Below are 24,686 nucleotides of genomic sequence, written 5' to 3'. Positions count from 1 at the left end.
CTCGAGCAGTATCTTAAATCAGTTCAGCCTTGAATCTTAACATGATGTTTAGATTATAAATAGAAACTAAATTTGTCTAAAAAGTACAATTTATAAATAAAGTAATTACATCTTACAAGGAAAAGCATGAGAGTATTCCATGCTCCTCTCTCAGTTTTACCAGTCCAACAATCCAACCAGAACACCTGCTAAAGTGGCTGCTAAAAGAGTGACAGAGATATTTTAGGACATTTCCCTGCAGTGTTACTGTCAACCATTCTTGAACCCTACCTAGTGTCACAGTCCTTTTCCCACCAATGACCAAACTTTAAGAGGGAAAAATCCTCACTTGGCCCCCATGGAAAGGTCTGTGGGACCTGGATGTGGTTAGGGAGCTGTGGAGCTTTTGTTTCGTCACATCACACATGGCAGAGAGAGACTGAGTGTGAACGAATGTGGTCTTTTTTTGTCTGTTTTCCTGGCGCTACCTTGCTGAAGCAGGGGGTAGTAATGCTGTTCCCTGTGGGGTGGAGTGGTGCCAGGAATGGATGAAGGCAAACAAGTATATGTCCATGTATATATTTGTGTATATGATGATTGGTATATGTATGTATATTCCTATGAGTCCACGGGGAAAATGAAACACGAAAAGTTCCCAAGTGCACTTTCGTGTAATAATCACATCATCAGGGGAGACACAAGAGAGAAATATAACAGTCAGTTGATATACATCGAAGAGACGAAGCTAGGACGCCATTTGGTAAACATGTTTACCAAATGGCGTCCTAGCCTCGTCTCTTCGATGTATATCAACTGACTGTTATATTTCTCTCTTGTGTCTCCCCTGATGATGTGATTATTACACGAAAGTGCACTTGGGAACTTTTCGTGTTTCATTTTCCCCGTGGACTCATAGGAATATCTTGATCACGCGCAAAATTGTGATCCTTTCCAACATGTATGTATATGTGCATGTATGGGGATTTATACTTCCCACGTATTCCCTGCGTGTCGTAGAAGGCGACTAAAAGGGGAGGGAGCGGGGGGCTGGAAATCCTCCCCTCTTTTTTTTTTTTCAAAAGAAGGAACAGAGAATTGGGCCAGGTGAGGGTATTCCCTCAAGGCCCAGTCCTCTGTTCTTAACGCTACCTCGCTAATGCGGGAAATGGCGAATAGTTTGAAAGAAAAAAGAAAGAATGGGGATTTATGTATATATATGGGCATATGAGTGGATGGGCCATTCTTTGTCTGTTTCCTGGTGCTACCTCACTTGACGCGGGAAATAGTGCTTAAGTATGATAAAAGATAAATATTATTTCATCTATTATACTTGATCAGTTTCCTGCATCAATGAAGTAGCAACAGAAAACAGACAAAGAATGGCCCATCCACTCTATTTACACATAAATGCTCATACACACATATCAACATATATCAACATATACATACATAGACATACATATATACACATGTACATATTCATACTTGCTTGCTTTCCAACATTCCTGTCACAGAAAATAGCGAGGTAGTACCATAAAAAGACAAAAAAAGGCCACATTCATTCACATTTAGTCTAGCTGTCATGTGTAATGCAATGAAACCACAGCTCCCTATCCACATCCAGGCCCCACAGACCTTTCCATGGTTTACCCCAAACGCTTCACAAGCCCTGGTTCAATCCACTGACAGCACGTTGTCCCCAGTATACTACATTGTTCCAATTCACTCTATTCCTGGCATGCCTTTCACCTTGCTGTATGTTCAGGCCCTGTCACACCACATATATTCCTCAAAAATTTCATTTCCTACACATCCACCCTCCTCTGTACAACCCCATCTATAGCACATGCCTTGCAATCATATAACGATGTTGGAACTATGCTTTCAAAAATACTCATTTTCGCTCAATATAACATTCTCTCTTTCCACACATTCTTCATTGCTCCTAGAACCTTCGCCCCCTTCCCTACCCTGTGACTCACTTCCACTTCAATGGTTTCATTTGCTGCTAGGTCCACTCCCAGATATATAAAACACTTCACTTCCACCAATTTTTCTCCATTCAAACCTGTCCCTCAACCCTACTGAACCTAATAATTACCTTGCTCTTATTCAGAGTTACTCTCAACTTTCTCTTTTCACACACTTCCAAACTCAGTCACCAACTCTTCTGCAGTTTCTCACTTGAGTCGGCCACTAGAGCTGTATCATTGTGAACAACAAATGACTCACTTCCCAGGCCCTTTCATCCCCAACAGACTGCATACTCGCCCCTCTCTCCAAACCTCTTGCACTTACCTCCCTAACCACCCCATCCATAAACAAATTAAACAACCATGGGGACATCAGACACCTCTGCCACAGACTGACATTCACTGGGAACCAATCACTATCCTCTCTTCTACTCATAAACATACCTTACATTCTTGGTAAAAACTTTTAACTGCTTCTAATAACATACCTCCCACACCATATACTATTAAGACCTTAAACAAAGCATCTCTATCAACTCTATCAATATGCCTTCTCCAGATCCATAAATGCTACATACAAATCCATCTGTTTTTCGAAGTATTTCTCACACACATTCTTCAAAGGAAACACCTGATCCACACATCCACTACCACTTCTGAAACCACACTGCTCCTCTCCAACCTGATGTTCTGTACATGCCTTCACCCTCTCAATCATATAATTTCCCAGGAATACTCAACAAACTTATGCCTCTGTAGTTGGAACACTCATCTTTATTTCCTTTGCTTTTGTACAATTGCACTATGCATGCATTCTGCCAATCCTCAGGCACTTCAAAATGATCCATACATACATTGAGTATCCTTACCAACCAATCTACAACACAGTCACTCACTTTATTAATAAATTCTACTGCAATGCCATTAAAACCTGCAGCCTTGCCAAATTTCATCTTCCACAAAGCTTTCACTACTACTTTTCTCTCAACCAAACCATTCTCCCTGATCCTATCGCTTCATACACCACCCCGACTAAAACATCTCACATCAGCCACTCTATCATCAAACACTTTCTACTAACCTTCAAAATGCTCACTCCATCTCCTTTTCACTTCATCACTACCTGTTATTACTTCCCCACTTGCCCCTTCACTAATGCACCCATTTGTTCTCTTGTCTTACGCATGTTATTTACCTCCTTCCAAAAAATCCTTTTATTTTCCCTAAAGGTTAATGATACTCTCTCACTCCAACTCTCATTTGCCCTCTTTTACAACCTTTGAACCTTTCTCTTGACCTCCTGCCGCTTTCTTTTATACATCTCCCAGTCATTTGCACTCCTTCCTTGCAAGTGTTGTCCAAATGCCTCTCTTTTCTCTTTCACTAACAACTTTAGTTCTTCATCCCACCACTCACTACCCTTACTAAGCTGCCCACCTCCCACCTTTCTCATGCCACATGCATCTTTTGCACAAACCATCAATGCTTCCCTAAATACATCCCACTCTTCATCCCTTCCCCTTACGTCATTTGCTCTCTCCTTTTGCCATTCTACACTTGAGTCAATCTCTCCTAGTACTTCCTCACACAAATCTCCTTTCTTAGCTCACTTCCTCTCATCACTCTCTTCCCAACATTCTTTCTTCTTTTCTGAAAAATACCTCCACAAGACAGTGATCGGACATCCCTCCAGCTACCCCTCTCAGCACATTAACATCCAAAAGTCTCTCTTTTACACACCTATCAATTAACACGTAATCCAATAATGCCCTCTGACCATCTCTCCTACTCGCATACAAATAGTTATGTATATCTCTATTTTTAAATCAGATATTCTCTCACCAGTCTTTTTTCAACACACAAATACACAAGCTCTTCACCATTTTCATTCACAACACTGATTACCCCATGTACACCAATTATACCCTCAACTGCCACATTACTCACCTTGGCATTTAAATCACCCATCACTAAATCCGGTCTCATGCATCAAAGCTATTGACACACTCACTCAGCTACTCCCAAAACATGTGCCCCATGATCTTTCTTCTCATAACAAGGTGCAAAAGCACCAATAATCACCCATCTCACTCCATCCACTTTCAGTTTTACCTACATCAATCTAGAATTTACTTTCGTACACTCTATCACACACTCACACTATTCCTGCTCCAGGAGTAGCGCTGCTTCCTCCTTAGCTCATCCCCTCACCTCTGACTATACTCCTAAGATGTTTCCAAACCATTCTTCCCCTTAACCCTTGACCTTTGTTTCACTCAGAAACAGAACATCCAGGTTTCTCTCCTAAACCATACTACCTTCTCCCGTGTCTTCTCATCTTGATTACATCCACACACCTTCAGACACCCAAATCTGAGCCCTCTAGGAGGATGAACACTCCCCCTCCCCACTTGACTCTTGTTTCCTCTTCTAGAAATAGAAATATAAGGTAAGGGTTTTCAGCTCCCTGCTCTTGCCCCCTTTAGTTACCTTCTGCGAGATGTGGGGAATATGGAGGCAGGATGTACTAGAATGATGACCTTAGTAGCTTATAACTGCAGTATGTGCACCCTGTTTAGGATTATCTTTGCTTCTGACTGAATTATAAACTTCTGCTCTTCAATATTTTGTAGATGACTTTAAATACAAAATTAAACTTTTTTAACATATAGCATTCACCCCTAGGTATCTGTGGTCAATGTAAGGTTCTATAATTCTTATGCAACACTCATAATGGACCTACTCGATCTTCCTCTTCACTTCATCACTTCTTGTTATCACTTCCCCCCTCCACCAATGTTCCCATTTGTTCTCTAGTCTTTAGCACATTCCTAAGTGAATAATCATAAACTAATTGTATATCATAAAACAATATAATTAGAAAATGAGCAAAAGGTACAAAGGAGCTAAGATTAAACAATAAAAAATCCAAAACATGAAACATAGCATGTTCAAGACAGTCTGAGGTATCACAATAAATTCTTGAAGATAAGCATTCCACACTAACTTTTCCTTACAAAATACTTTTTTCATAAAAATGTACTAACAATTAGCTATATAAAAAGTCCAACAATCAAAATCATTATACAGGGACATCTTTGGCTATTGTTTTTATTACTCCATATTCAGGGCAATGTACATGAGCCTATAATCATAAAAAATGACGAAGGCACACAATTCCATCTTCTATTATGTAACCAGAATAACATCTAGGAAGATCTTTCTTCATGTATTAACAGTAATTAACAATCTTGATATTCTCAGAATGACTGAGCCTGACTGATAACATTCTCAGAATGTCAGTGAGCCAACTCTACTAATTATGGATCAATCATCTTCATGCCATATGGAAAAATCCAGATTAAAGTTATGGATTATGTGACAACAAAAGGGGGCCAACTGAAAGGAACTCACTTTAGGTTTTCACATGCATTTTGTGCAACATCAAATCTTACCTTCTTAAGGTTTTCTTACATATTCATCATATGAAATACTTTAAGTAATTCTCAATATTGGCTTTATTGTATATCACTAGCTTTCATATATATATATGCAATGCTGGTAAAAATTATATATTCTTATATATTAACATTTACAAAAAAATTCATGGTATAATTTCATGTAGAAATAATTTTCTTGAAGATTTATTTAAATTGTAAATACACTTTTCAGGACCATTTTGAAAAGAATATGGTATTTCTATTTCAATAAGAAAGCATCTGATTGAAAAAATACAAACATGTTTAGTGCTAACATGAAGTACATAAGAAGACCCAATGTCTCCAGACCCCGAGCAGGTGGAAAGGTCACCCAGCCCAGAAACCCTGAGAGATTTAACTTTTAAAAATTTAATATTTTTTCCAAATGCCCCAGTCATGTAACATCTCATTTATTTCTCTATACAGAGATATTAAAGGAGATATTTCTCTATACAGAGATATACAGAGATATATTAAAAAGAAATAAGAAACAACTGGGCAAGCATGTGTATAATTGCGTGTACATATTTTTTTCTTTTATGCACAAGCAGGCCCTTTTGAAAACTATGGTTTACGTGACAGTGAACGACAGATTAAACAGTCTTAATAATGTCATGCATAAATCTCATTGATGAATGACTTTGATGAATGTGCTTAAATATAATAATGAAAAGAATTAAAATTGTTCACTTCATCACAACTACTATGTAGATATCATATTTAATAAATCTAATGTCAAACAAAAAATGTAACTAGCAGGTGTGTCATGCATTCAAAGCATATCAAAGATGAAAATATCATCTCACGCACAAGTATATCACTTAGGTAGACTTATGTATGATTCATTATACAACTGAAATTAAGCAATCCAATAAATCTCATATGTTGTACTTAAAAAGGAAGTGTCCAGTATAATCAGACGTCCAACCTTCAAAATCATCAATCAGTCATATACGGTTTGTACTTTTACAATGAAATAAATATATCAGGCACAGGCAAGTCAAAAATGTGACCAGACATTAATTCATTTCCCAGTTATACTACAGAGAATTTACCTGACCTACAAAAAATACATCTGTATCACAAAATTCAGAATGAACCATTAGATCAATTCATTATTATCATTTCACTAAACGTCTTGTAATCTTGTCGTACACCTGACATAAAGGAAATGCAATAAAATAAGGGGTCCAGTCTGGCAAGAAATAGCATTAAAGATGAGTTAAAAATTTTCTTTTGATATTTTTTTAAATTAAGCATACTATCTGCTTTAAAAAAATCTTGTGACAGTAAAACCAACGACAATACCAAATAAATGTGAAGTCTCATGATTCTTCATCAGCATGAATTTATCATTGTAGCTTTTCATTTTAAAATTATATTTGCTGATACTGTGCAGCCCTCTGAAAGTAAATGATTCTAAACAGTGTAACCTTAAGTGCACCAAAACATTCTTTTTCCAAAATCCAAAGAAAAGCTTAATTTTTTCATAAGTGTCTGCTATTTCCCACTTTAGCTAGATTGTGTTTAGAAGATATAAAACAACAGCCTCATTTGTTACATCCACTCATCCACTCTCCAGGTGTCATGTATGATGCATCAAAATCAAGGCAAATCATCTAATGATGAACCCCACAAACCAATTCTGTTTCTCCAACTCATTTCATATCCCCTGGTTTAGCTTTCTGATAGCACACTGCCTCCACCCCCCCACTCCAAACACACAAATCACTCCAATTTACTTTATTCCATGCACACCTCCACCTGAATGTTCAGGCCCTATCACTTCAAAGCCTTTCATTCCATCCTTTCTTTCATTTCCTACTTGCTCTTTCCCTCCCTCTTACTCTTACTCAGATTTTAATCATATCTAATTCCTTAACTGCAGCTACATTTCAATCCCACTCTATTCATTTAATCTATATGCAATTTTAGTTGCCATAAAAAATATGCCTCTTCCAGCTCAACAACTTGGTATCTCCTGGGAATGTACATTTTTATTTCAAAAAAAAAAAAAGAAAAGGAAAAGTTCTAACTCACTTGCTAGTAGCAAACTTTTACATCATTTCTTGCATTTCTCTTATTTTCTTGTTGTAATTCTCAAGGGTTGTGTGAATAGTTTCACTGGAATATTTGCATTTCTCAGATCCACAAGTGCAAGTAAAGTGCTTGTATTTGATTATCCAGAATTTCTCTCCATAGTCAAACCTGTACAATAAGAAAAAAAATTTAAATACTATAATACTACAAAAAAACAAAACATGAAGGCATTAAAAAGAAGTCCTAGGACTAATCAAAAATTTACAAGTATCTATATATTACCTAGGATTCCTTTCTGAAAGGGTCCTTATGTTACCTTGGATCCCTTTTACTTTTCCAATGAAGAATGTTTGGAGAGAAAGAGAGAGAACGTTATCTCAGAGAGCAAAAACGGGATATTCAAAGGAATAGTAGTTCCAACAATATTTTGTGGTTGCAAGGCATGGGCTATAGATAGGGTTGTGAGGAGGTGGGTTGATGTGTTGGAAACAATAAGTTTGAGGACAATATGTGGTGTAAAGTGGTTTGATCAAGTAAGTAATGAAAGGGTAAGGGAGGTGTGTGGAAATAAAAAGAGTGTGGTTGAGAGCAGAAGAGGGTGTGTTGAAATGGTTCAGACATATGGAGAGAATGCATGAGGAAAGGCTGACAAAGAGGAGATATGTCAGAAGCAGAGCAACCAAGGAGAATGAAGAGACCAAACTGGAGATGGAAGGATGGAGTGAAAAAGACTTTGAGCAATACGGGTCTGAACATGCAAGAGGGTGAAAGTCTTGCACAGGACAGAGTGAATGGAACAGTGTGGTATGCTGGGTTCAATGTGCTGCTAATGGACTAAACCAGAGCATGTGAAACATCCAGGGTAGACCCCATGTTCTACCCTGGGGTTTGGATGTGGATAGGCAACTGTCTTTTCGGTGCAATACACATGACAGCTCGAGTATGGATGTGGCCTTCCTTTGTCTGTTTCCTGGTGCTACCTTGCTGATGCAGGGGGTGGCGATCAGGTGTGGGGAGAAGAAAATGCATGTTATCTTTTTTCTTTTTCCCTTTCATGCATCTGCAATGATTTCTGTCTAGCAAGGAAGCGTTGGCAGTGGATGACTGTAAGCAAGTAAAAATAAGTACAGTTGACTGTACTTTGTGTTGTCATACTTTCCAGTGAGTTTTGTTTAGAGAGCGACACCTGGGAACCCATCGCAACTTAAAAATCTTTATCCTATTGAAATGCACTCTATGTAATCTATAAGAAGAAATGTATCAGTTGTGCATGTCAATAATGCTTTAATTAGGATGTTGTTCTAGGCCCTGTTGAAACTTTCTGACACGGAGTTTTTCATTTCGTTCAGATTTAGTCAAGAATAGTTCCAAGTCACTCATAACACTATCATACATTTAAAAATATACAGTAATTATTCGAGAAAGTACTAAACTAATTGAAAACAAATATTTTCAAAATGCAAAAGCTTTTTGTTTATCAAAAAGATTAAAGATAATGAGGCATAAACCTTTGCTTGATGGTGATGTCACCAAGCGCTATGTTCAACTGGTGAGGCACGACACAATGGACCAACACATCTGCAGAAGTGAAATCATGCTTGAACAGTGACAGTCTATCAGAGCTCTCATGTCTGTGGATATTCCACCATCAGAGATATCACCCATACTGAATATAAACAAAAGGACAGTTTACTGCAGGGTGAAGAGGATAGAAGAAACAACATAAGAAGCCTAAAGAGAAGTGGTAATCTGCAACAAGTCATCCTTGAAAGAGCCAGGCAAAGCCCCCTTACCACAGAAGTAGAACTCAAAAACAAAATAGGAAGTCGGCTTGGGGTCCAAACAATAAGAAAAATATTTTACAAAGCTGGACTCCATCACGGGATCTCTGATAGCAAGCTGTTCCTGACAGACGAAAAAAAAAAGAGGAGCGACTAGGCTTCGCATTGGAATATGTCACTGCAGGCGACAAGTTTTAGAAAATAGTGGTGTGCATGTATGTGTGTGTGTGTGTGTGTGTGTGTGTGTGTGTGTGTGTGTGTGTGTGTGTGTGTGTGTGTGTGTGTGTGTGTGTGTGTGTGGGTTATCTTCAAAATAAATACCATGTATTTGAATTTATTGTTGTCATTATCAAGCCTTGAAGATGAGAAGAAATAATTCTCTCTGATCAATAATGTTACTGAAGTGAAGGAAAGAGCTATTGACAGCACATTGACCCAAGTATAGCACATAGTTCCAATTCATCCTATCCCTTGCATGCCTCTCACTCTCCTGTATGTTCAGCCCCGATCATCCAAAATCTTTTTCACTCCATCCCTCCACCTCCAGTTCGGTCTCCAGCTTCTCCTTGTTCCCCCTCCACCTCTGGCACATATAACCTTTTTGTCAATCTTTCCTCACTCATTCTCTCCATATGTCCAAACCATTTCAACTCACCCTCTTCTGCTCTCTCAACCACACCCTTTATATTTCCACACATCTCTCTTTCCTTTCATTACTTACTTGATCAAACAACCTCACACCACATATTGTCCTCTAACATTTCATTTTCAACACATCCACCCTCCTCCATACAACTCTACTTATAGCCCATTCCTTGCAACCATATAACATTGTTGGAACTAATATTCCTTCAAAAATACCCATTTTTGATCTCTAAGATAATGTTCTCTCCTTCCACACATTCTTCGTTGCTCTCAGAATCCTCAATCCCTCCCCTACCCTGTGACTCACTTCCACTTCCATGGTTCCATTCACTGATAAGTCCACTCCCAGATACCTAAAAACACTTCTATTTATCTATCATACTTGATCGCCGCTTCCCGTGTCAGTGAAGTAGTACCAGGAGAGAGACAAAGAATGGTCCATCCACTCATATACACATATTTATACATAAATGCCCATACATGCACATATATATAAACATATACACATGTACATACACATACACAGACATATACATAAATAGACATGTACATGTGTATTCATACTTGCATTCATCCATTCCTGGCACTACCCCACCCCACAGGAAACATCGCTACCCCCTACTTCAGCGAAGTATATATATATAAAACAGACACCATGACCAGTTTACACAAACCACTTTATATACCCTGGTTAACCCATGATAGGCATATCCTTCATATAATGTAACCCTCCAGTTCTTCCTATAAAATGCATGCCTTTTCCTCTGCTGAATGCTCTGGCCCTAGTGCCCTATAAAAGCTATATCCATCCGTGTCTTCTTGGTATCTCCTTTCCCTTAATTCCTTCTGTTTCTGACATGCAGACCTTCTTTGTTACTCTCTATTTACTCATCCTCTCATTGTGCCTGGTATGAACCTCTTAGTTATATAATATACCTCTCTTTGATAATGTTATTTCCCAAACAATTAACCTGACTCATGCTACATATCATCCTTAGATATCAAATTTTCAGCACATTTACTATGTTCCTGCCCTCCGTGTTTATGGCCTAAGACATAATTCCAAACAACACCCTTCACACATTACCATCTTTGCCCCTACATACAATGACATTTCTTTCCACACACTCCTTAAGGCATCTAAGACTTTCCCTTTTTTCCATCCTGTAATCTACTGCTAAATCCACTTCCAGGTCCCTAAAGCACTCCATTTCCTCTCAGTCCTTCTTATCTCAACTCATACTGGGACAGTCCTTTCTCACACCACTACCTCACCTCATCAACTTATGTCTGTTCACATTTCTTCTTTTACAGCCTCTCCCAAACTCTATCATGAAACTCTAGTTTCTCTCTGGAGTATGCCGCTACAACCAGGTCATCCACAAACATTAACAAATTTACCTTCTAAGCCCACAACCTCCAGCATGCTACAGGCCCATTCCTATTTCCTCAACGTTTACATAAAACCCCCATTACCACCATTTCCATGAACAAAAGAAACAATATTCACAAAGGCTAATGAAAAATTACCAGCCAGATGATTGATATCAGTGGAGTCTAAGATGAAATCCTAAGTTACTGCACTAGTGCTAGTTTATCATGAAACTAACAAAAAGTTAATAAAATACATGGGAACCAAAGACACTGCTCTAGCTGCACTTATGATTAACCTATGAGGGCACGTTGGGAGTTATGATCTTAATTGGTGCAAGATGATTTAGAAAATCTTTATTGCGTATTAAAAACACTATGTCAAAAGAGTAGGAAGATCTCGTCTTTGAACAAAACAAGTTATGGTCTGAATCCTTAAATAATACATATTTTTTTTCATTTATCATTATACTTGATCGCCATTTCCCACATCAGCAAGGTGGCACCAGGAAACAGACGAAGAATGGCAATAGATACCTATCAAAATTTTCTAATGAAGCGACATGGTTAAACTTAATGAAATGATGTTGGTGCATTCCAGTTAAATATTCCAAACTTCGTGTATCATGACCAAACTAAATTACCTCACATTTATGATTAAAAATTGCTACTTACCCAAGTTCCTCATCAGCCTCAATATCACGGTTAGCAAAGAACGCAATTCTTGGAAAGGTTAAATCTTGATGGTCAATGAAGACCTTCACTGGTGTCAGGTTTGCCTCACAAAGATGGTTGATAAAACGAGCTATATTACCATAAGCTCTTGCATCAATACAGAAGGTCTCACTATCCTGGTGAAAGAGTTCAATTCTGTACAATTGCAGTGAATAGTATGGTGCATCTAGCTCTATAATAAAGACATCTTTTATGAAAGACTTCTCTTAAGTTTGTAACAAAAGTGATTTTCAAAACCTCCAATGAACAAAATAAAACTATACATCCTTAAAAATTTTGCAAAATGTATCATCATCCTAATGCTAAATACTCATGAGTCCAGCCAATTTCAAGCTGACATCTCCTGTGACTAATACTAGCATCATACTTTCCATTAGATGAACTGACTGACTGAGAAGTCACTGAAGACCAGGTATCGGAGTTAGGCACACAAGCAGATAGCTCAGCATACTACAGATTGTACCTCTTTAATCCAGCAACCTTGGGACCTGGCCATTGCCGGACCACAAAAAATGACAAAAAACAGAAATTGACCCCTAAGTCATACACATTTGATGATCCAATCTCATAGTACTAACACATAGTCTTTACAGAAGTCTTTTTATCTAATTTCTTCAGTAACCATCTTTGCAAGCATAGATAATGATTTATGCTTATGCTTATTAGCACTAGCACCATCTTCTGCACCTCTTGGTCTCTTGGATGATATCCTGAAGGGCTAAAAGACAGCTGAATATATGAAATTAACAGGGCTGTTAATTAGCTCGGCTGCAGTGTAAACAGATTTTGGCACCTTAGCGCTGCTAACAGCACCACCCTGGTGGCAGATCCTCAGAGCGCCAGATTTTAAACGCACAACCTGTACCACATATTATGACAATTCACAACGTACTTCCAAAACAGGGTAAAAAAATCTAGAAATGTTTGTACCTCGTACTAGAAGCAACACTTAAGCTTTTGAGCAGTGGTCACTACTCACATACTAAATGACTTCTCACAATATTTTCTTCTATAACAGCCAAAAATATCTATTTTTCTATAGTTGCCACGTTATCTATTTCTTGCAAAGTTTTCTTACATCAAGGTGCAATGTATAGTTCTGGACATAAATTTCTCATCAGTCTCTGGTGGACAAAAGCAATAATTGGCAACTCTGATGTAGTTAACTATATCCCTAATGCCCGTTCCCTCCAGGGACTCTCATCAAGGGGATTGGCAATGCAAAAGTCTCTTCATCCCTGTCCTTCTATGCCTCCCTTGCATACACTATTCCACACATTTTTCCACCATCTCTCTCCCTTCAATACTCTTCCACTCTGTTTCCCCATATCACAGGTGGTCTTCATCTCACACTAACCTCAATAACTGTACTATCATAAACTCACCATGTAAACTTCCTGTCTTGTATTCATTCCACATGTCCAAACCACCTCAAAGTATTACATTTCACCCTCTCTACCAGTCCACAATTCATTCCATTTGCATTCCTTGACATACTCATCTCTTATATACCCTTTCATTTCTTTCTTCATTCCATCTAGTCATATCACATGCTTCTCTAAAATAGTTCATTTCCATAACCTAGCTTCTTGACTTCTGCAATTCATTCCATGTCCATGTTTTGGCTGCACAAGTCAGGGTCAGGAGGACAATGCATCCTTTAATCCATTCTTCACTTCCATACTCACACCTCAGCCCTTCATTATTCTATTACGGGAACCAATTGCTTTTCTACCATGTAATGCTCTCTCTCCTATCAGTCCTTCCATGCTGCCAAACTTATCCAAAACAGCTCCAAGAGACTTAAATTCTCTTCCCTCTTCCATCTAGTCTCTCTCCCTCCCATACCTATGACACACTTTAGTACACTTTCTTCTTGCACTCCTGAAATTTTCACAAAATCTATACTTTCACTCTGTTTCCTCTCAAACACCATTACTTTAGTTAGTAAACTTGTAGTATATAGTATTTTTTCATGAATGAAGTAGCACAGTATGTTTTCATTTGTAACTGACATGGAGAATGGCAAACAAGAATGCTTCCTTGTATTTTTTCATGTCGTTAAAAAAAAAACATTGGAAGCAAAAATTATCATATTAGTTTAATCATATAAAGCCAAAATTGACAATGCAAAAGCTTAGCAGAATATACCAAAAAACAAACCAAAATGTTTTTGAGTTTGTCATCATCATACATCTCACATACTGTCAAACAAATTTGAAAAAAGAAAAAATATATATATGAACCAAAGTCTTTAAGGAATCAGTGAAAGAGACATCTGAAAACACATTTTCACACATAAGAATAGATATTTTTGTACTTCTCCAACAGTGTTACGCAAACATCCTCTCACTCATGGCACTGATACACTGACACCACCATGCTGATATCATAACTATACTAAAATTCCCATACTGATGCAATAGCTACACCAACATCCTCACACATGTAGCGTCCTAAACAAGCATTATCACTAATATATATAGGATATGACTATACCGCTATCATTTTGGCAAGGCCACTCATGATAGCTTAGTCCCAGTGACACACACACACACACATGACCTGGTTGGGAGCTCCAACCTGGAGCCTGTCGATATCAAGTGACATTTTTTTTTGTGCTACATATTCATTCCAATAATATTGTCACCTACTTGACATATTAAATAATCAACATAGTGTAGATGATAAGCACAAAACAACAATACTGTGCACGCATTGATGAAAAGCTAATATAGTATCGATTCATCTTTTTTTTTTTTTTTTTTCCTTTGTCGCTGTCTCCCGCGTTTGCGAGGTAGCGCAAGGAAACAGACGAAAGAAATGGCCCAACCCACCCCCATACACATGTATATACATACGTCCACACACGCAAATATACATACCTACACAGCTTTCCATGGTTTACCCCAGACGCTTCACAGGCACTGATTCAATCCACTGACAGCACGTCAACCCCGGTATACCACATCGATCCAATTCACTCTATTCCTTGCCCTCCTTTCACCCTCCTGCATGTTCAGGCCCCGATCACACAAAATCTTTTTCACTCCATCTTTCCACCTCCAATTTGGTCTGCCTCTTCTCCTCGTTCCCTCCACCTCCGACACATATATCCTCTTGGTCAATCTTTCCTCACTCATTCTCTCCATGTGCCCAAACCATTTCAAAACACCCTCTTCTGCTCTCTCAACCACGCTCTTTTTATTTCCACACATCTCTCTTACCCTTACGTTACTTACTCGATCAAACCACCTCACACCACACATTGTCCTCAAACATCTCATTTCCAGCACATCCATCCTCCTGCGCACAACTCTATCCATAGCCCACGCCTCGCAACCATGCAACATTGTTGGAACCACTATTCCTTCAAACATATCCATTCTTGCTTTCCGAGATAATGTTCTCGACTTCCACACATTCTTCAAGGCTCCCAGGATTTTCGCCCCCTCCCCCACCCTATGATCCACTTCCGCTTCCATATCCACTCCCAGATATCTAAAACACTTTACTTCCTCCAGTTTTTTCCATTCAAACTTACCTCCCAATTGACTTGACCCTCAACCCTACTGTGCCTAATAACCTTGCTCTTATTCACATTTACTCTTAACTTTCTTCTTTCACACACTTTACCAAACTCAGTCACCAGCTTCTGCAGTTTCTCACATGAATCAGCCACCAGCGCTGTATCATCAGCGAACAACAACTGACTCACTTCCCAAGCTCTCTCATCCCCAACAGACTTCATACTTGCCCCTCTTTCCAAAACTCTTGCATTCACCTCCCTTACAACCCCATCCATAAACAAATTAAACAACCATGGAGACATCACACACCCCTGCTGCAAACCTACATTCACTGAGAACCAATCACTTTCCTCTCTTCCTACACGTACACATGCCTTACATCCTCGATAAAAACTTTTCACTGCTTCTAACAACTTGCCTCCCACACCATATATTCTTAATACCTTCCACAGAGCATCTCTATCAACTCTATCATATGACTTCTACAGATCCATAAATGCTACATACAAATCCATTTGCTTTTCTAAGTATTTCTCACATACATTCTTCAAAGCAAACACCTGATCCACACATCCTTTACCACTTCTGAAACCACACTGCTCTTCCCCAATCTGATGCTCTGTACATGCCTTCACCCTTTCAATCAATACCCTCCCATATAATTTCCCAGGAATACTCAACAAACTTATACCTCTGTAATTTGAGCACTCACTCTTATCCCCTTTGCCTTTGTACAATGGCACTATGCACGCATTCCGCCAATCCTCAGGCACCTCACATGAGTCATACATACATTAAATAACCTTACCAACCAGTCAATAATACAGTCACCCCCTCTTTTAATAAATTCCACTGCAATACCATCCAAACCTGCTGCCTTGCCGGCTTTCATTTTCCGCAAAGCTTTTACTACCTCTTCTCTGTTTACCAAATCATTTTCCCTAACCCTCTCACTTTGCACACCACCTCAACCAAAACACCCTATATCTGCCACTCTATCATCAAACACATTCAACAAACCTTCAAAATACTCACTCCATCTCCTTCCCACATCACCACTACTTGTTATCACCTCCCCATTTGCGCCCTTCACTGAAGTTCCCATTTGCTCCCTTGGCTTACGCACTTTATTTACCTCCTTGCAGAACATCTTTTTATTCTCCCTAAAATTTAATGATACTCTCTCACCCCAACTCTCATTTGCCCTCTTTTTCACCTCTTGCACCTTTCTCTTGACCTCCTGTCTCTTTCATATATTAATGAAATAATTGATGGCAAATGTCGCATTAACCAATGACATCTACCTATCACCTGCTGTCACTTCATAGATCCCCAGCCCGTCGAGGAAGAAGTGGAGTTACTGGGACTAAGCTATCATGTGTGGCCTTGCCAAAATGAATGCAGTATAAATAATAACAAATGTGGTGCTTCAGCATGACAATCCAGTCAAATAACAACAAATGTGGTGCTTCAGCATAACAATCCAGTCAAAGAACAGACTAATTATCTATTCATTGATCTAAATGCATGATGCCCGTTCCCTCCAGGAACTCTCTTGAGGGGGTCACCATCACAAAAGAGTTTCCATGATGTGAACTCTGGTGCCACTTCCTAGCCTTTGGTGCATCACCCTTAACAGGCCACTGGCAGTGGAGCAACTCTAGCACTGTTTCCAGAGACTTCAATTGAATGTTCCTATAGGCTACTTCTATCTAATGTGTCAACCTAATATTCCAACTTACTTCTCCTACCTAAAACTACTGCCTTATGTTCCTACCTACTATTTCTACCTAATGCTAATTATCTCCTTATCTAAAAAGAACAGAAGGTGCTATAGCCCTTAACACAACTACAAATATTAGAATCATTTAAAGTGAAGAGTAAAAAAATTTTCTATTTTTCATATAATCATGACAAGTAATCAATAACTTGCCCTCTTAATTCTTTCTCCCTCACCTATACGTGGACTGCTGGTAGTATGTACACAAACATACAATCTCTCTCCATCAAAGATAACACTACCTGCTATTTCTCCTCATCTAAAAAGAATAGAAGATACTGTAATCTGATACACAATTATACACATTAGAATCATTTAGAAAGAAAGGTAAAGAAGTGTTCCCTTTTCCATATAATCACAAGTAATCAATAACTCCTACCTACTATTTCTCCTCATCTAAAAAGAATAGAAGATACTATAATCTGATACACAATTACAAACATTAGAATAATTTAGAAAGAAAAGTAAAGAAGTGTTCCATTTTCATATAATCATAAGTAATAATAACTCGCATTTTCATTTCTTTCTGCTTCACCCACGTGGACTGCTGGCATTGTTCACACACATACAATCTCTCCTTGTCAAATATAACACTTGATAACACTTAACACACATAACTCATTCCTGACAACTCTAGATTTTCCTGCGGAGAGCACTTTGTGCAAGCCCAGCCTTTTGTGCAAAATGATAGGAGCAATAGATAGAAGTAGTAGGAAGGAAAATTATACTGGAGCTTTAGGTAGAAACATTAGAGAGTAGTAAATAGGAGCATTAGCTGGGAGCATTAGGTAAAATTATTAGATTGTAACATTAGGTAGGTGTCCTGTTAATGGAGTGGCACTAAAGGCTAAGAAGCAGCACTGGAGTTCAACAGTTATGGAGATTCTGTTGCCATGGCCACCCCCTAGAGAAAGTACCCAAAGGGAAAGGGCAGCAGAAATACAGACAGATAGATAGATAGATAGAAAGATAGAGAGAGAGATAGATAGAGGTCTGGTTATAGGCAAATGTGTTTTCATTCATTTTTCATCATTCTAGTGCTTTATCAAAAGGCTTAAATAATTTTTCTGCTCTGCATTCATATTCAGAATGAAAAATAAGCCCTAAACTGGGGTTTTCAAGCAAATTTATTTTATTAAGAAACATAACAAAATATTAAAGTACTTTTCAATAAAACGTTTCATAATTTCCATAAAATGTAATGAAAGAAATGAAGAGTGAGTATGAAGCTAGTGCATGTGTGTTTTGATAGTATGTGTTACTGAGTAACATTATGTAATAAGAAAATCTTTACAACTTACCTTATTATCAAGATCAAACAGATACGAGTCATCTCGTCTCTGATCAGCCTCAAGATCTGTGATGATTTCTCCAACGTACTCACAAACATAGGAACCCTACAACACAAATCAAGTATCACTTTCACAAGCATACATTACTCAAATCCACTACTTTTAGTTATTAAATAATTTCCTATGACACATATTTAACACTACTAAAGTATGGTAAGGCTACCATAAATAATGCAGAAACTCACAGTCATACATGACTTTCTCAAGCTGGTTTCATCTAAATACTTTACTTTCAATGATAATGATTCCGTCATAGGTAACAGCTATCTGCATATAAATGAACATGAGAAAAAAACAAATACAACTCTCTGCAATGCTTTATCATTAATTCTAGAATCACAAAAAACATGAAGCTAGATTATAAAGCAAATGTGATTTAACAAACTTCAATTACCTGATATGACGCTTTCTCTGAAAGGGGTTCTGGGGGATCCAGGTTCCTTCCCTCAAACATACTACCTATCTCTCCTCTTTTCTCACCTTGGTTACATCCACACACACACTCAGACACCCCAATATGAGCCTTCGAGGAGGATGAGCACTCCCTGCGTGACTCCTTTTTCTGTTTTCCCTTTTAGAAAGTTAAATAAGAGGGGAGGGTTTCTAGCCCCCCACTCCCATCCCCTTTAGTTGCCTTCTACGCAGGTGAGGAATGTGTGGGAAGTATTCTTTCTCCCCTATCCCTGGGGATAGGGGAGAAAATAAATAAATACATCATTCTGAAAATTTTTCTTGGAGAATCGGTCTGAAACTGCTACTTCATTCACAAGCTCTTTACGCTAACATCAACAATGAAAGAATTAAAAACAGTTAAACAAATTTTAGATAAACACCACTAATAAATATTCATATATGGGTGAGAAAGGGTGTAGCTGAACTCCACCTGCAAGAGGTTACATCGTAAGTGAAAAGTCACCTATGGTGAAGCTGTATCATTGGGAGTACCATCTCATCAAATAAATTCTCTCAAAAGGAGTCCACATTTCCCTGCTACTGTAAGTTGCATAGCCTTGGGCCATAGGAGCTTCTTACAAGAGGTCCTGAGAAATCCCACGACTTTCTTAGGTAGCAGTCCTAAGATACCAATCAATAAATAAATAAATCACAGAAAACAGAATACTACTCTTGTAATTCCTTGTGTGCCACAAAAGAAGACTAAAAAGGCAGGACTTGGGGACAGAAATTATCCCCTCCTTGTATTGCAATTTCTAAAAGTTGGAACAGAAGAAGATGCCTAATGAGGAGTCCTTATCCTTCCCTGAAGACTTGGGCTGAATTGTTCAAATGTGCACTAATGCATCCAGGATGAGAAGAAGGAATAGGTAGGTAATATTTCTGAGGATAGAACCCTTAATATTCTAGTTATGCAAAAGGTAAGCTCTAAAATATACCATGATGCTTCATTTGGCTAATGGAACATGAGAAATAAAATGATCATGAAATATCTTAATCATGTAATCATTTAAATGTTAAATTACAGAACTTGGTGGCCCCCAAACAATTTCAGCCCAAGAACCATATCAAGTATGAAAAACAGGCCATGTTTAGTAGTTTAAATGGAAAAATATAAAAAATGCTGGGTATTATTCTGGCCAAATACTTTTTCTTTCAAAGTCGGAATATAACATGATGAAAACTTCTATCCTTGAAATAACGTAATATATTTCATAATACTTCCTCGGGCTAATATATCCCAAAAGTCATTAAAATACTCATGATTCTTTTTTCATAGAGGTTTCAATCATAGACAAAAGTCTACAACATGTCCTGGCCTTAATTGAAATATAGAAAGGTTAATGAAGAAGAAAAAGAAGAGGCAAAAGAAAGTCTTTATGAATTCTGGAGGAAGTGAAAAACCTGTCCTTTAAACAATCCATCACTTAAATGCTTAATTACAAAACTTAATGGGCCATACATAATGTATCAACCCTAGATTTGCAATCAACATGAAAAATACACCCTTTACTCAGGGTGTGAGGCAAAGACATATTTCACAGAAAAATATAAAAAAGTGCAGGTTATTTTTCTGGCCAAGAATCACTTTGCTTCAAAATTGGAATCAGAGCATTTTGGTGCATGTTTGCAATGGAAAATGAAATTAATCTAAAATTCTGGACATATTTTCTCAAATACAGTGCAGTCTGCTGTATTCTGTTACAGAAATACATTAAACATGCTGCACTCTGAGTGAGTCACATGTGGCAAATACTGCTGCACTCTGAGTGAATCACCTTTGGCAAATACAGTCTCATCAAAGAAATTCTCACTCCAGAGGAGTCTTCATTTCCTGCTACTGGAAGTCATGCACCCTTAGGATACATGAGCCTTTGGGAAGGTCCTGGGCAACACCAGGGATCTTTCACAGTAATTGGTCCTGTGGTAATCATAAATTAATACCACATTAGCACATCCAGTTTTACAATGACTGGTAGTATTTCCATGTCAGTGGCACAACTTACCTGATTTGGTAGTCAAAATACCATTCTAAGTGACAAAATCTTCAAAGCTTAGCTAAAACCCAAGAGGAAGACTGTGCAAGAACAAGACATCATGTTTCTTCAACATTAACTTGGGATGCATAGACAGACAAACTATGGATAAAAAACAAACTGTCTGTGTTAGCATTACTGTGATTCCAACAGGCATTAAATGACTTATGTATCTTGCATATTTGAAATGCCTTGGCTCATTAATAAATGCATTACAGATGTGCAAATGTGATAAGAGTGGATGAGATCCTGTTGATAAAGCACATTATTTTGCCACATTTGCCACATTAGAAACAGTGAAAAGTTTTTATCGAGGATGTAAGGCATGAGTATGTGTAGGAAGAGAGGAAAGTGATTGGTTCTCAGTGAATGTAAGTTTCCGTCAATGGTGTGTGATGTCTCCATGCTTGTTTAATTTGTTTATGGATGGGGTTGTTAGGGAGGTGAATGCAAGAGTTTTGGAAAGAGGGGCAAGTATGCAGTCTGTTGTGAATGAGAGAGCTTGGGAAGTGAGTCAGTTGTTGTTCGCTGATGATACAGCGCTGGTGGCTGATTCATGTGAGAAACTGCAGAAGCTGGTGACTGAGTTTGGTAAAGTATGTGAAAGAAGAAAGCTGAGAGTAAATGTGAATAAGAGCAAGGTTATTAGGTACAGTAGGGTTGAGGGTCAAGTCAATTGGGAGGTAAGTTTGAATGGAGAAAAACTGGAGGAAGTGAAGTGTTTTAGATATCTGGGAGTGGATTTGGCAGCGGATGGAACCATGGAAGCAGAAGTGAATTATAGGGTGGGGGAGGGGGCGAAAGTTCTGGGAGCGTTGAAGAATGTGTGGAAGTCAAGAACATTATCTCGGAAAGCAAAAATGGGTACGTTTGAAGGAATAGTGGTTCCAACAATGTTATATGGTTGCGAGGTAAGGGCTATGGATAGAGTTGTGCGGAGGAGGGTGGATGTGCTGGAAATGAGATGTTTGAGGACAGTATGTGGTGTGAGGTGGTTTGATCGAGTAAGTGATAATAGGGTAAATGAGATGTGTGGTAATAAAAAGAGTGTGGTTGAGGGAGCAGAAGAGGATGTTTGAAATGGTTTGGTCACATGGAGAGAATGAGTGAGGAAAGATTGACAAAGAGGATATATGTGTCGGAGGTGGAGGGAACGAGGAGAAGTGGGAGACCAAATTGGAGGTGGAAAGATGGAGTGAAAAAGATTTTGAGTGATCGGGGCCTGAAAATGCAGGAGGGTGAAAGGCGTGCAAGGAATAGAGTGAATTGGAACGAGGTGGTATACCGGGGTCAACGTGCTGTCAATGGATTAAACCAGGGCATGTGAAGCGTCTGGGGTAAACCATGGAAAGTTCTGTGGGGCCTGGACGTGGAAAGGGAGCTGTGGTTTCTGTGCATTATTACATGACAGCAAGAGACTGAGTGTGAACGAATGGGGCCTTTGTTGTCTTTCCTAGCACTACCCCGCACACATGTGGGGGGAGGGGGTTGTTATTTCATGTGTGGCGGGGTAGGCGATGGAAATGAATAAAGGCAGACAGTATGAATTATGTAACATGTGTATATATGTATATGTCTGTGTGTGTGTATATATATGTATATGCTGAGATGTATAGGTATGTTTATTTGCGTGTGTGGACGTGTATGTATATACATGTGTATGTGGGTGGGTTGGGCCATTCTTTCGTCTGTTTCCTTGCGCTACCTCACTAACACGGGAGACAGCGACAAAGCAAAATAAATGAATAAATAAATGATAATAACTGCACTGTTTGTGAGAAACTATCTATCTATATCTAAGATGTCTGTTCCCACCTGGAACTCCCTAAGGGAGGGGTGGTCACAGCAACAGTGTCTCCACAACTAGTGAACTCCTTTGCTGGTTCTTAGCCTTTACATCCTCACCCTTAACAGGCCACTGACAGAGGGCAACTCTTGCACAATGTTTGTAGAGGCTCCTACCTAATGTTTCTACTAAGTTTACCTAAAGCTCCTCCCTAATGTTCCTATATGCTCCTTCGACCTAACGTTTCTCCCTCTGTCCAGAAATATTTTCTGTTATAAAAATACAACAGAATGCTCAGACTTCTAGCTTCTATATGAGTGCAAATGTTGTGGTGTTTGCACAGTTATCATGTCAATGCACCCAAATTTGATGTAAACAAACATGGCATCTCCTCACATGTTTTTCATCCTTCTGTTGATTGTTTAGCATATTGCTGAAGATTTACTCAATGTGGTATTCTGACACTTCCAAAATGGCTTGGGTAAAGAGAAGAGAATGTAACCCAGTTGGTGTTGTGTTAAAACAAGTATGGTACACTAAATATCTAATGTAGAGATATAAGTCTTGTAACACAGAAACAATGCTTCATTACTTCCTTACCTTTTGAATGGTCTTAAGGGCACGTACACCCCAACCTTTACCAGATGTTTTGAATAGCTGCATATGAGCGGATATCCCATGCTGCACGACACGATTATTACATGAAAGTTTGTTACAACGGCAGGCTCGGTTACACTCAAATATCATTGGTGGGTCTGTAAATATGGATTAAATAAATTCAAATACAACAGGTTATTTTGGTTCTTCCACTACATTATGACTTTATGAACAAAGAGTAATAAGCAACTCAAATACTGCTCCTACCTGCATAGTTAAAATCTGGAAGTAGGCGGCCATCAGGGTCATACCAGCACTGGAAGTTGAGCTGACCACATCCACAGTGGTCCGCATTACAGCCATCTTCACATTCACACCACTGTCATTACAGATCATGTATTAATTTCAGTACTGAAAACTACTGTCATGAAAGGATACTAACTATTCTGGCATCAAGTTAAAATAAAGATATGAAATCTATACACCTAAGCAAATTATCAAATTCCCAATAATACAATCATAAATGCATGAAAAAGCATTACAAAATCAAAAGTAACAAAAACTGAGTTTAAAGGACCTTAAGTGATGTAATTGTGCGGTCAATGATAACATTGGATGCCTCACAGTTCTCGGCAATGTACAAGTAATCTCGGGGCAGCAGATCATCATCCACCCCGTTGACACAGGGAATTGGTACTTCCTCCTTGCCAGCAGCAATGTCACTGTTAAATAAAATTACAAATAACCATATAAAAATAAGTTCATCAGAACCATTCAAATGTTATAAATTATGCATTACAGAGAATTGGAGTTGATTATGTATTTCACCTTGCTACTTCCATTTCCCAACATCTTAATTTTTCCATCCTTCTCCCTTTGCCTCTACCTACTTACCTTCTAAGGCAAGTAATTTTCATAAAATACATTTTTCAAAGCAAACAGAAAGAGACTGCTTTAGGAATATGAACTGATAATTAATGTACAACAAACATTATGATTGTTGCTATCTGGCTGGCTGATGAAAGATATACATAAGTTTTAATACCACTCCCCACACAAACACACATTTGGGTATGTACCTCTAGCTTCTAATACAAATACAGAGGGAAAGGTAAGAAAGAAAAGTTATGGTTCATTAAAGATTTCAAA

The 24,686-nt window shown here is 38.4% G+C and overlaps 1 protein-coding gene across 5 annotated transcripts in view; it reads right to left on the bottom strand.

Moving 5' to 3' along the window:
• Positions 1 to 4,806: 4,806 nt before the first annotated feature.
• Positions 4,807 to 24,686, bottom strand: part of G9a (histone-lysine N-methyltransferase G9a) — a 188,644-nt gene continuing 168,764 nt past the window's right edge. For all 5 annotated transcript variants that reach the window (XM_071686979.1, XM_071686983.1, XM_071686980.1 and 2 more), the window contains 6 exons: positions 24,115 to 24,259; positions 23,805 to 23,916; positions 23,541 to 23,695; positions 18,615 to 18,710; positions 11,944 to 12,119; positions 4,807 to 7,639 (listed from right to left, as the gene is read on the bottom strand). In XM_071686979.1, the coding sequence (XP_071543080.1) occupies positions 7,489 to 7,639; positions 11,944 to 12,119; positions 18,615 to 18,710; positions 23,541 to 23,695; positions 23,805 to 23,916; positions 24,115 to 24,259 (835 nt within the window). In that variant the 3' untranslated portion in view covers positions 4,807 to 7,488. The remainder of the gene's footprint in view (positions 7,640 to 11,943; positions 12,120 to 18,614; positions 18,711 to 23,540; positions 23,696 to 23,804; positions 23,917 to 24,114; positions 24,260 to 24,686) is intronic.

Source organism: Panulirus ornatus, chromosome 43, assembly GCF_036320965.1.
Source record: "Panulirus ornatus isolate Po-2019 chromosome 43, ASM3632096v1, whole genome shotgun sequence".
Lineage (NCBI taxonomy): Eukaryota > Metazoa > Arthropoda > Malacostraca > Decapoda > Palinuridae > Panulirus > Panulirus ornatus.
This window is presented reverse-complemented; position numbering and strand designations above follow the sequence as displayed.